Here is a 12,217-nt window from a genome sequence, read left to right as displayed (position 1 = left end):
TTTGATGGCTCACATCGCACTTTGGATTCAAACACGATACCTGATCACCTGTGCTAGTGATTGCAGAGCTAGTCTTTATCTAGAGTTATGAGACCAACTAACATGATTTTAAAACAAATATCTGTACTGCATCACACAATGGTTCCTGCATTCAAGCAAAAGATTCCCAGCCCAAATGTAGCTGGATGTGTTGCACTACCTGCCCTGGCAGCAGGGCTAACCTGTGTTTCTAATATGTTCGGATGGATTAGAGTTGAGCCCTGTGATTAGTTAATCAAGGTACTGTGCAGTTTCAGCCCTCCCTTCACGTAACTAGAACTTTGGGCCTTGTTCACTGTGGCTTTCTGGCTGCTTCTGCTCCATCAATGAGGAGTACTTAGCCACTCTATCCTACTAGCAGCTTATGGATGTTTGTATCTGCTTTGTGCCCCTAGAGTAGCACAAACCAGACAGAAAGCCCAACTAGTCCCATGAACAAGGTTTAGAAATAATGATATCAAACACTTGCCAAGAAAATGTTTATTAATTTTCTGATTTTTGAATTATTGAAACATACCTGTAGTGTGGGACAGAAAACTATCAAGCAGCAGTGAAACACTTGTAAGATATGTGCATACAGATGCTGACCCTTCTGCCCTGGTATCCTTTGCTCCAGCCTTCTCCTTTACCTAGTCTCATTGCTCAGAGCACTTGCAGCTCCCAAACTTTGTCCACTCCCTCAGATCTAATTTATTACTCCTGTCCCTGCAGCTACAGCTCAGAACACCTATATGTTATCATGACAATGAAGTTTTGAAGAGTTGGATGGAAGATAACAGCTCCTATGTATTGTCAGTAGCAGGGGAGATACTTCCATGAAACAAGCTATCCCATCTTGCTGGGAGAGATGAGATCAGTCACTCTTTGGAGGAGCTGACCTCTTGGCATTGCCAACAGCCAACTGATAACATTTTACCTCAGACTAAAACTGGACACGTAAACTGTAGATGACAAAATTAGGCGAGATGAATTTAGACTATCATCCTTTCTCCAACCAGCAGCAGGTAGTGCCTTTCCTGATCTTGACACTTAGTTGAATTGCATGTGCTTAACATTGTACTCATCACTTTACAGTCTATGGGAGAAATGCAACATGCACAGGCCAATCAGCAGGCTTGGCTGATGTAAAGGGAAGTTTCCTAACCTCTAAATATATTTGACCCATACTTCTTGCAATCCATTGCCTATTTGATTCTCAAACCATGCCTGCATGGCAGGTAAGAATTCATTTTAGAAAGAAAGATGTGTCTGACCAAAACTGCAGAAACAAATCCAGACAGCCAGTCTTACAGAGGTGAAAAAGCATTCCTTTCTCTGCATGAGAATATAGCGTTAAAAACTCTTTCAGCATAATAATATCAGATGTTCTATCAGATGGAGTGAAAATGTGTCATTCTGATCCCGTCAATCGTCCCTTTAAATGTCTACTATGCTGGGCCTCTAGCCAAAGAAAGGAATAGCAATTTCCTTAAACTTCAACAGTGATCAGCACTGACTAATCTCGCTGCATGCAGAGCACATCATCATATCAATATGTTTTCTGTACTTTGAGCATTCTTTGTGAAATCTGCATTTTTAAGATGTACAGTACACGAGAGCTGATGTTTAATTTACTATAAAATCACCCTCAAGCTGAAAACCTGCAAATCATGTTAGTTAAATGGCATATTTATAGGTTTACTAGTGAAACCATAGGAGGCTGGTGGGGAGTTCGTCGTCTGCTACTCTCTGGAAAATTAAAACAAAGCCTTCCTGTTTGCATCTCATTTCTTCTTAATCTCCACATGAATCTGGTTTGTCCTTGCATCTGAGCAGGACCCAAGGGACCTCCTTTGAGATGGTGTGGCAGACATTTGTCCAACTCAGCCAGCAGCTATTTTCAAGAGAGATTTGGGATCTACTCACCCTTAGCGTAGACCTGCACACTGTATCTCAAGCTTAAAATCAACCCAAATTCAAACTCTCTGGTACTAGCTGACACACAGGCAGATGTTAAGAGGTTCATGACACAGAGCAGAAGACAATGTTTGAGGCTGTGCTTGGCACCAAGGCTTTCCCCAGACTGACCTTGGTTTGTGGTATGGAGAAATCCACACTTGGCAGCCCAGCTGAGTCCGTCTCCTGCACTCTGGCCATAGTGTATGGCTATTGTCAAGGGGAAGGCTGGCCAGTGACCATCCTAAAAGAGATTACTCAAGGCAATATAGGAATTGCAAGCAGCCAAGCTACAGGCATCTTTTCATCAGCAGGAGTGGACTCTCCTTGTGGCTATGAGCAAGGCAATGCAGTTTTATCATCCTTAAAATCATTATTAGCAGTAGCGAAGGCCAACTGGATAGTGTGAATCAGATGGAAAGTTTCGTTGTAGGGCATAAATACATACATATGTATGTAAAAAATCCCAACTTGCAGATCTAATTTGCAATCTCACATATTCAGCTCCTAATCTATGATTCTATGATCTGTATATAACTAGCTCATCCTGAGAATTAACCATTCGTTAACCCTTTCTGGGTGGTTAACCTGTATGTGGAACCTCTGTATAAAGTGTGAATGAAAATGCTGAGTCTTGAGGAACCTCCACCTAGGAAAACGACTTCTTCTAGATATTAAATTTGCAACAATTTTCTTGCAAGCTTGTAGAGTGAAAAGCTGGGATTGTAGAGGCTGGTCTCTGGTTCAGATTCTGAAAAATACAGAGTCTTGCTTCTTTCTTGCGTAAAAGCTACAAATACTTTTTAAAGTCAGCAATTCCAAGGAAAAAATCACTTCAGACACCTCTCATGATCAATAAACATGAACCTGTTCTTTTTATTATTGAAATTACTAAATGCACTTAAATTGATGAAGTATAACACAAGTAAAATCCTATGAAAATAGATGCTGTTTCTTCTTCCTCAGCTGCGGTTTATTCCGTTTGACCAACCTGTACTAATACAGGAGAGAGCTGGGGAGCAAGGGAAGATTCCTTTTAATTTTTTTTTGTAAGCCCAGAAATGAAAATACTTCATTACAAAAATAATTTACACAATAATAGAAGTAACTAAGTGCACTGCAGCCTCTCTGGAGTAAAGCTTTCCTTCTCTCTTTGCTTCCCCGCCAACTCTGACAGTCTGCTCATTAACAGTGAATTGGATTTACATGCCGTTTCAAGAGGAAAAGAAAGCACTGATGTATATACTGTATAATAAGCATTTAGATTTTTGGTTTAATATAGATGGGAGGGCATGCTAACACTTCTAATTCTTTCCAGGGTGAATTAAGTTTTGATGACCTGTTTCATTTTTGACAAAAGTCCAGAGCTTTAGAGCTGTACATTTGATTTTGGTTAACAGGACTGTCTGCATCCTGCTGCAGCAGTCTAGCTTTTGCTGGTTTTGGTGACAATGCAGGCAGGAAATATTCTGCCAATAATTCAGGTAAAGCACTTTTTCCACATTGTGATTTTTTGTTGTTGTTGGGTTGGGGCTTTTTCTGCAAACTCAGCATCATTGTGAATCAAAAGGTTTGTCTCTGGGAAAGCATAATGCAGCCCCCTTGTTAAAGTGATGCCTGGAATATGCCTTGTGTCCTTCGGAAGGGGAGAGAGGGCTGTGGCAGTCTGGAAAACAAAAGGAAACAAAAAAGCAGGAAAATGTAATGCATTCTTCATCCAGAGCAGTTATTACACATCTGCCTTTCGAATGGCATGCGTTAAGTTGGCTGAAATTGAAAGCTGAGATAGGAGCCAGTCTCTCAAAACATTTCTCAGGAATATTTTTCATTAGCTTGTATCATTACACACACAATCCCTTCTTCACCCTCACCCCTGTTGTGATTTCTTTCACACAGGAGGGAGGTGAGGGAATTTATCTGAATTAAAATCTATGCAAAGATATCTTTAAAAGTCTAACAGAGAATGCTTTTCTCTCGGAAGCAGTGATAGGGAGGCATACGCAGAATGACTAAGGCAGCCAATTAATATGTTATATAAACAAAAAGCACCGCTACAAAAAGGAGAGAGAGGAAGAAAAATGAGAGATTTGGGGTGGGGGAGGAAGAGGGGGAAGGGAGGTTGTAAGTATAAAGTGTTTGCCTTAGGACTTGTCTTCAGTTACAGAGCCAGCCTCACATGACTGGAGCTTGGTTTGATGTGGTAATGAAGCATTGATCACAGGAAAAAGATGAAATGGCCTTTGCTCATTCATTATTTTTATCTTCTAGCTGTGGAAGACAGAAAATTGTTCATAGGAATGGTTTCGAAGAAGTGTAATGAGAATGATATCAGGGTGATGTTTTCTCCGTTTGGCCAGATAGAAGAATGCCGAATCCTTCGGGGACCGGATGGGCTGAGCAGAGGTGAGTGTGCAGTCTGTAAAGTCTCTTTCCTTAAGTGCTAATTGGGAGCTATATGTCACAGCCAAGGTAGGCATAGCCACTGTCTGCAGCTAGAGGCTATGCTGTAATATGTCCCACGTGCTGAAGGTATCCACATGAACTTTTCACAGTGACTGAAATTATCACGTTTTATTTCCAGTGTCAGGAAGGTCTCGGTGCCAACATATTAACTTGTGTTATCGCCTTGTTTGTCAGCTGGAAAGGTTCCTTTGCACCCTGAGAAAACTCCCTCGGTTTCCTGCTCTTACAAAATCAAAGATCTTTCCCTGACCCCATTTCTGCTTTGTAGTCTTAAGGCCAAAACCAAAAAAATGAGACTGTAAATGACTGCTCAAAGGCATACAGGGTCACGGGAACTATAGCACAATCTCCTCCATTCCTGTGTTTTCTATAACTATATGCAAAACATAGGTCTGCTGTAATTGAGAAACAAACAGGTCAGCTTTGCCTGTACAAAAGTTTGTAAAAAGAGCTTTTCAAACTTGTGCCTCTATCACAACCCAAAAACCAGGGCAGAGGTGTTACGCAGCACCACTGAGAGCGTTCAGGTGGCTGACCCAAACTTTGGAAATGAAGTGCAACACAGAGTTCAACAGCCAGTGATCCCGTTTGAGTGCAAAAGGGTCTTTTGGGGAAAGGCCCTCTGAAAGTACATTGAAAAGAAAAGTAAATGTATCTTGATGACCCCGGCTGCATATTAACTCCACAGTACATGGACATGAAATTGTTCTCAGAGCTTGAACCTGCTGAAAAAGTCAATGCCAGGTGATGCTAAGTGGAAAATAAAGTAGTGACAGTCCCATCTCTGTCAGTGTGGGAGGATGCTGTGGTACTAGCCGTGGCCACTTAATGGCACAAGGAGTAAAGGAATTTTAAATGTGGAGCTATGAAAACATCACTTCTGTTTCTATTGAAAAAAGAAAACAAACACACACAAAAACAACCAAAACATAGAAAGCACAGTTTATGCATTTTATTACATTTTCAAAAGGCACAGAAAAAACAATAGTACCCATTTTGCATATAGGTATAGGCATAGATATTTTTCTATACATTTGGATGTAATTGTTTTCATTAGGCTATAGGATCTGCAGTATTTTGTGCTACTATTTATGCATGGGGCTTTTTTTGTTTGTGTGCAGCCCAGCTTCTTCAAAATGCCTATAAATTCCAGCAGAGGAAATTGCGTGTTCCTGTGTTTTGTGGCACTACTTGAAAGCACTTATTATACTACATCTGAAAGATATGGACTTGTTGAAAAGATGCTCTGCCAATAAATAGGAAGCCCCACGAAAGTAACACGCTTACACTTATGCCTGCTTAGTCTGCAATCCCAAAACTTTTGGGGCTGGGAGCAGCAGTCGCTTCAGGCAAGGAGAGCCTCAGATTCCTGGCTCTTGCCTTGAGGAAGACTAAGGGAAAGGTCTGAGGTTGGTTCTTGCAGCTCAGTAATGAATGTTAACTGATGAAGTTGAGTGCTGTCATTATCTTTATAGACCCAACATTGAGGCAAAACAAATATGTCTGATATTCACTGATTTTATTTTGTAAGTAGCACAGGGAAAGGGCAATGGAAGACATGATTGGGAAAGGAACTGAGTAACAAGATCTAGGCATCAGATGTTTTGAGCCCCCAAAAAAGATTTAATTGACTCCTCAGCATCACCCAACAAAGAAATGGCACTTTCCTGGGATCTGTAGAAATCCCACTGCATACTTGCTTTTGTTCACCAGACACTGTGCACAGTTTGAGCACAGAAAAGCTAATTCAGAAATCCAGGAGGGTAAGTGAAGTTGGTGGGATAGTTTTGTTCTGCCACAAATAGCAATCTCATGGTAATCAGAGCTGAGATTTTTAAGTTATCTCCGACATATCAGCCAGGACAGTCATATGCCAGCCAGTAGTGCTATAGAGTTAATGTGCTGCTCTCTCATGCTGGAGGCTGAAGATCTCAGTCCAGGTAGGTCGCACACCAGTAGTGGTAGCAGACCTGTATCCTCTCTGCCACGCGGGTTTGTTTCAGTCACAGTCATGACTGATACTCTATCATGCCCTCATGCATCATACCTTGTTAAACTCGAATTGCTTTCTACACACCCATGTTCACACTTGAAAATGAGTTCAGCTGTGCCAACCAGGTTTTCAGGCAGATGTTTATCAGTTTCACAAAACCACCACTCCATGAGAGAAGGCAAAATGTTGGGAAAATTATTGGTATTACAGTTGAAATGAAAAGCTCTAAGGGAGCTTTTTGCAGTAGAAGGAGCTTGCCCAAAAATGCACAGTGAAAAGCTGCTTTGCTAAAGCAGGAGAATTTATACAGTTAAATCTTTGTAATGAGTTCCAATACTTAACGAGTTTTAATTCATGTTACTGTTTCTAAGAGGTTAATTTGCCACAAACAGTATTTGTTTTCCCAGCACCCATCCAAATGTACTTCCCTCCTAGACACAGAGGGATGAATGAAAAATAGTCACTGTCTCAGGAAAACACTGTCCTTACCATTCCAGAGCCTTTGGGAACTCAAAGTGCTCACAGCAGTGAGATGGAAATATGGTTCAATAAACTCTTTTTGGCATCTCTTTTCAATTGCATAGCAAGTGCTCATCATAGTATCTCGTCTGAAGAGAGCTTGAAAAGTATCTTCATTGGTTTTTATGCCAACTTTTGAGCTTTGTTAAAAGGTTGGGGCAAATAATCTTTATTACCAGCAGAGAGTTACAAGCAATAGCTACAGTTTTGTTTGTGCTGCTTTTGGGGGGGGTTTTCCTTGTCACAGGTGAAGTGTAGGGTTGGTAGTATAACCACATGGCTCCAGTAGCAAGGAGAAATCCCATTCCTGTGGCATCAAAGGAAAATGTAACACTTTGTGATGAGTGTGATATAAGTGCTAAGATAAAGAGAGAGAGGGAGAGAGATTGAGCTAGTTGTTTCTGTTGTAGTTTCTAGTCAAGAGTTGACAGAACCTTAATAAAGTCACACCCATTGCTGTCACTGCTGCTAATGGACCATCAGCATTTCCGCTCCAAATTCCCGTTGTCAGCTGTTTGAAACTCATCTGTATAACAAGACTAAAATAATGATACAAAGCTCCAGTGGTGGACCAGTGTATTTTAAAGAAACCAAGATTTATTTTTTTTTCTTTGGAGCCTTTTTTCCTCCCCACTGTTGTTACTCCTGAATCTAAGAAATAATTATTGTTTATATCTGTAACTTGTGATATTCCAGCCAGCTACAAGAAATAGGCAGCGACCAAAAGGCATTGCCTTCTGAAAGCTCTGGGATAGTCCCCTGTGAAATTAGTTGGCTGGCAGAGAGTAATTCCTAGCTGTGAAAAGTATTAAAAAATAAAAATACCCTGTTGGCTGTAGAGATAAAGAAACCAGGGACTCAACAGACATGGAGGCTGGCCTCTGCTTTAGCAGGGTTCATGGGACTATCTAAAGAAGCTTGCCACTGCCTGTACTATATTCATTATTCAAAGAGAAGGATTCAGCCTGCAGGGTTGTTCAATCCAGCCCTTTTTCTGAAGAGCTAAGTATGCTTTACAAAAATTCATGATTGTGATATCATGTGCTAAGCTTCATTATCATGAAAAAGCAGAAGTGAGCTGCCTCAGATGATTAAGATTTTAAATCACTTGTAAACGGCTTAAGGAAACTTTCAGACCTCCTGACTCCTAGCACTGTGTAATGTCTACATGACCATAGATGCCAACACAGACAGCCATGCAATGACAGCTGAAGGGTGCAAAAACAGCCAGCAATACTCAAGTTTGATTTGTAGCTGTGCCAGTGATGTGCTATATTGACTGTAAAGGAGTTTGTCTCTCATCATCTCTTTGTTATTCCATTCCTTAAAATAAGGAGAGCAATGCTCCTCTACCTTTGTAAAATGCGCTTTTTTTTAGATCAGTGGATCAATATCTCTCTATCACTCTAGGAATTATTACTGTCCATAATGATGATTTTAAAAATCCTCTTATCCTTATCACAGGAGCACCACACAGCAAATTATTCTGCTGTATGGCTAAGTGCAGATTTATATAACAGATACCAGAAAGAAGTCAACTGGTTAATAGCATACACTGAAAAATCCCTGCTAATAACACGTACAGACAGTTGGACATAGCACAAATATTGTGGAGAAGCTCAAAATGCATATTTCTATGTCTTCTAGCTTCCTAATTGTATGATTTTTAAACAAAACGTCACCAGGCATGGTACAAGTGAACATTTCTTCAGACGCTGATTATGAGAATTTCCTTCCTTCCTTCCTTCCTTCCTTCCTTCCTTCCTTCCTTCCTTCCTTCCTTCCTTCCTTCCTTCCTTCCTTCCTTCCTTCCTTCCTTCCTTCCTTCCTTCCTTCCTTCCTTCCTTCCTTCCTTCCTTCCTTCCTCTTTTCTTTCCTTTCTTTCATTCTTTCTTTTAAGAGTGGGTTAGAAATGGCATGGAGAATTATACTGTGGTAGGGCAATTTAATTTCATGAAAATCCATTCATAACTTCCAGATTGTGGGGATTTCTTGATGAACTAGTAAAATAAAATTAGAATTTGCATCATAATTAATTGCAGTGAACAGTAGGTGAGGAATTTTTGTGCCTGTTTGTTTTTCCTTATGGATATTTACTACTCTTTTCTGAGCTAAAGTAATGTGAAGTACCAGCCATGGGAACAGCCTGGATCAGAGGCCACCTTCTGACTTGTGTATCAGTAAGTGATGGGGAAATGAGGACAGTGGAAGTGCTATATTTTTAATTGCTCTTCAGAAGCACCTCCGTGCCTTATTTATTTTGCTGTAATGTGGTAATGTTTTAATCTTTTCCAGTCATTATGGTGTATTTAATTTTCTTTTTCCCTTACTGAAACTCTTTTGAAGCTGGTAAGGAAGAAACACATCCAAATGACCAGTGTCTCTGCTGGCCTTTGGCCAGTAACTACATCTGATATTTCCATTACTGCAGCTTTTCAGCAATCCTTCCCCAGAGGAAAGTCTGAAATGAAATAATTTACAAGAGTTTTCATTGAGGCACTGTTAGAGAATATGGTCTTTGATACCCATTTGATTCTGGGTTTGTGCAAACCAGTTACTAAAGTCTGTACTTTGCAGAGTGTTTAATTGACTGTCCAATTAGAAATGCTTTGAGGGAACCATGAACTGCAGGAAATTTAAAATCTAGGATCTATCATCTGCTCAATGGTCAAGAGCAATCAGGAAAGCCAGACAGATGAGGCATGTTTACAGGATGTGCCTCTTGTTGCTTTTATGTGCCTAATATGCATAAACTAAAGAGCCTCATTGTTACTTTTTCCAAATGCTTTACTTTGGGCTGAGTTGTTGCACTTGGTCTCAGACCTGTTGTTGTGTGTCTTAAGCAATACCTAATGACCAAATGTCTGTACAGTAAGCAATTGTCTTAATTTGTAGCTGAAAGTTATTTTAACCACTAAGATTTTTGTGTGATGTCTTCATTAGAAGGCTGTTTCCCAGGCTTTTCTTTCCTTTAGACTGTGCTATATTAGCACAGTGTAGAACAGTCTACTTTGCAATCTCAGCTAGAAATATTTTAAAACAACTAGAGATTATTTTTATCACTCTTCAATTTCCATAGCTTTTCATTCAAGCCTTATCTTTTCTTTAAATAGAGGCTTTCATCTCAGAGAATCCCAAATACTTATTACAGAAGTATTTTGGCAGTTTTTCATTGTTGTTTCTTCACAGAAATTGAAGAACCTTGTTTATGGTGAACCAGGAACATGTAGTGCAACCATTGCAACCATTACATCACCAGCTGTATAGTCACCATACATAGCAGTTGCTCGGATGACTTTGAAAATCTTTTGAGCCTACTTCTGTGTCAGAGGGGTCACTGTCTTTTTTCTTCTATGAAATTGATTACAGCTACCTTTCTTTTATCTGCATAACTTTAAAGCTATGGTTTTAAACTTCCATTTTTAACTCTAGGGTTTAAAAATGTCTAGGGGTTTTGCATCTCCCTTTGGCTTCACTGAAGGTTTGAGGGCTTCAAAAGATCTGGTAGACCATGATAGTTTTATATGGGAGGTTTCTTACATAGGTATGAAATCAGACCACTTCCCTTGAGGCTTCCATACTTAAAAACATTCTACTTCACTTGCAGCTTGCAAATATTGATATTATGTTAGACTATGAATGAACCACTGACTGAACATTTTAAAAAAGTCTATGAAAGCCTGAGATGAGAAGAAGAGAATGAAGCAGGAGCTGAAACAGGGTAGTGCTGAGCTTTTTTAAAATATTTCAAATAATTCAGTCACTCAAGCAGCAAGCCCTAGGTTTGGGACAGCACAGGTCAAGGAGGAAGCTTATCAAATTTCACGGTGTCTTTAAATTTCTCTTTCTGTTCAGGGTGGAAGGTTCTTAAGGACCAACCCTGTGAGTTTAGATGTTCCCTCAGCTGAGATAGCAAATGTGATAATGTGTTCCAAAATATCTTCTATGACAGGGCTAGGTGCCTCCCTCCGATTCTGCCTGCAGGAGGAAATTACTTCAAACAGCTTTTCCCCAATCAATCGTTTCTCTGATGTAGGGACTGATAAGACAGCCTTGGAGAAACAACTGAAACTCTTAGACTTCCTTTCTCCTAACATTTTTGTTTCTGTTAGTGATCCCTGACATTTTGAAACCAAAGGTGATAAATAATTGCAAGATGACTTGCAGGTTGACTGTATTTAGAAAAGTATTTTGTGTGTGTGTGTGTGTGCAGTTAGGTATCTGATGGTACAAAGTAAAGTAATTTCAAGGCATTAGCTGTAGAAATATTCCCCTCTGCATGTTTTCTCACCCAGAGAGCTCCATAGCTCCAACAAGAGTAATTGAAGTATGAGGACTGTCCCCCAAGGCTCAATACTGGGGCCAGTCCTGTTTAATACCTTTGTTAATGATCTGGATGAGGAGATAGAGTGTATCCTTAGTAAGTTTGCAGATGACACCAAGCTGGGTGGAAGTGTCGATCTGCTTGAGGGTAGGGAAGCTTCACAGAGAGATCTAGATAGACTGAATGGCTGGGCCAAGGCCAATGTCATGAGTTTCAATAAGGCCAAGTGTCAGGTCCTGCACTTGGGCCACAACAACCCCCAGCAGTGCTACAGGCTTGGGGAGGAGTGGCTGGAAAGCTGCAAGGCACAAAGGGACCTGAGAGTGTTGGTTGACAGCGGCTGAACATGAGCCAGCAGTGTGCCCAGGTGGCCAAGAAGGCCAATGGCATCCTGGCCTGGATCAGGAACAGTGTTGTCAGCAGGAGCAGGGAGGTGATCATTCCCTTGTACTCAGGTTTCCTGAGGCCACACCTTGAATACTGTGTCTAGTTTTGGGTCCCTCTCTACAAGAAGGACGTTGAGGTGCTGGAGAGGATCCAGAGGTGGGCTACCAAGCTAGCAAAGGATTTGGAGCACATCTCATATGAGGAACAGCTGAGGGATCTGGGGCCGTTTAGCCTGGAGAAAAGAAGGCTCAGGGGAGACCTTACCACTCTTCTACGACCACCTGAGAGGAAGTTGTAGCGAAGTGGAGGTCGATCTGTTCTCCCTAGTAACAACAAATAGAACAAGAGGAAATGGCCTCAAGTTGCACCATGGGAGGCTGGGTATGAGGAGGAATTTCTTTGCTGAAAGGGTTGTCAGGCATTGGAGCAGGCTGCCCAGGGAGATGCTGGAGTCACCATCCCTGGAGGTGTTTAAGAGATGGATGTTGTACTTAGGGAAATAGTCTAGTGGTTGATAGGGCTGAGACAAAGGCTGGACTCTGTTCTTAAAGGTCTCT

At 40.9% G+C, this 12,217-nt stretch overlaps 1 protein-coding gene across 8 annotated transcripts in view; it reads left to right on the top strand.

Moving 5' to 3' along the window:
• CELF2 (CUGBP Elav-like family member 2) overlaps positions 1–12,217 on the top strand; it is a 370,482-nt gene that overhangs the window by 301,900 nt on the left and 56,365 nt on the right. For all 8 annotated transcript variants that reach the window (XM_062020104.1, XM_062020096.1, XM_062020124.1 and 5 more), the window contains one exon: positions 4,243–4,377. In XM_062020104.1, the coding sequence (XP_061876088.1) occupies positions 4,243–4,377 (135 nt within the window). The remainder of the gene's footprint in view (positions 1–4,242; positions 4,378–12,217) is intronic.

This window comes from Colius striatus, chromosome 1 (genome assembly GCF_028858725.1).
Source record: "Colius striatus isolate bColStr4 chromosome 1, bColStr4.1.hap1, whole genome shotgun sequence".
Lineage (NCBI taxonomy): Eukaryota > Metazoa > Chordata > Aves > Coliiformes > Coliidae > Colius > Colius striatus.
Note: the sequence above shows the minus strand (reverse complement) of the source record. Positions and strands in the feature narration are given on the sequence as shown.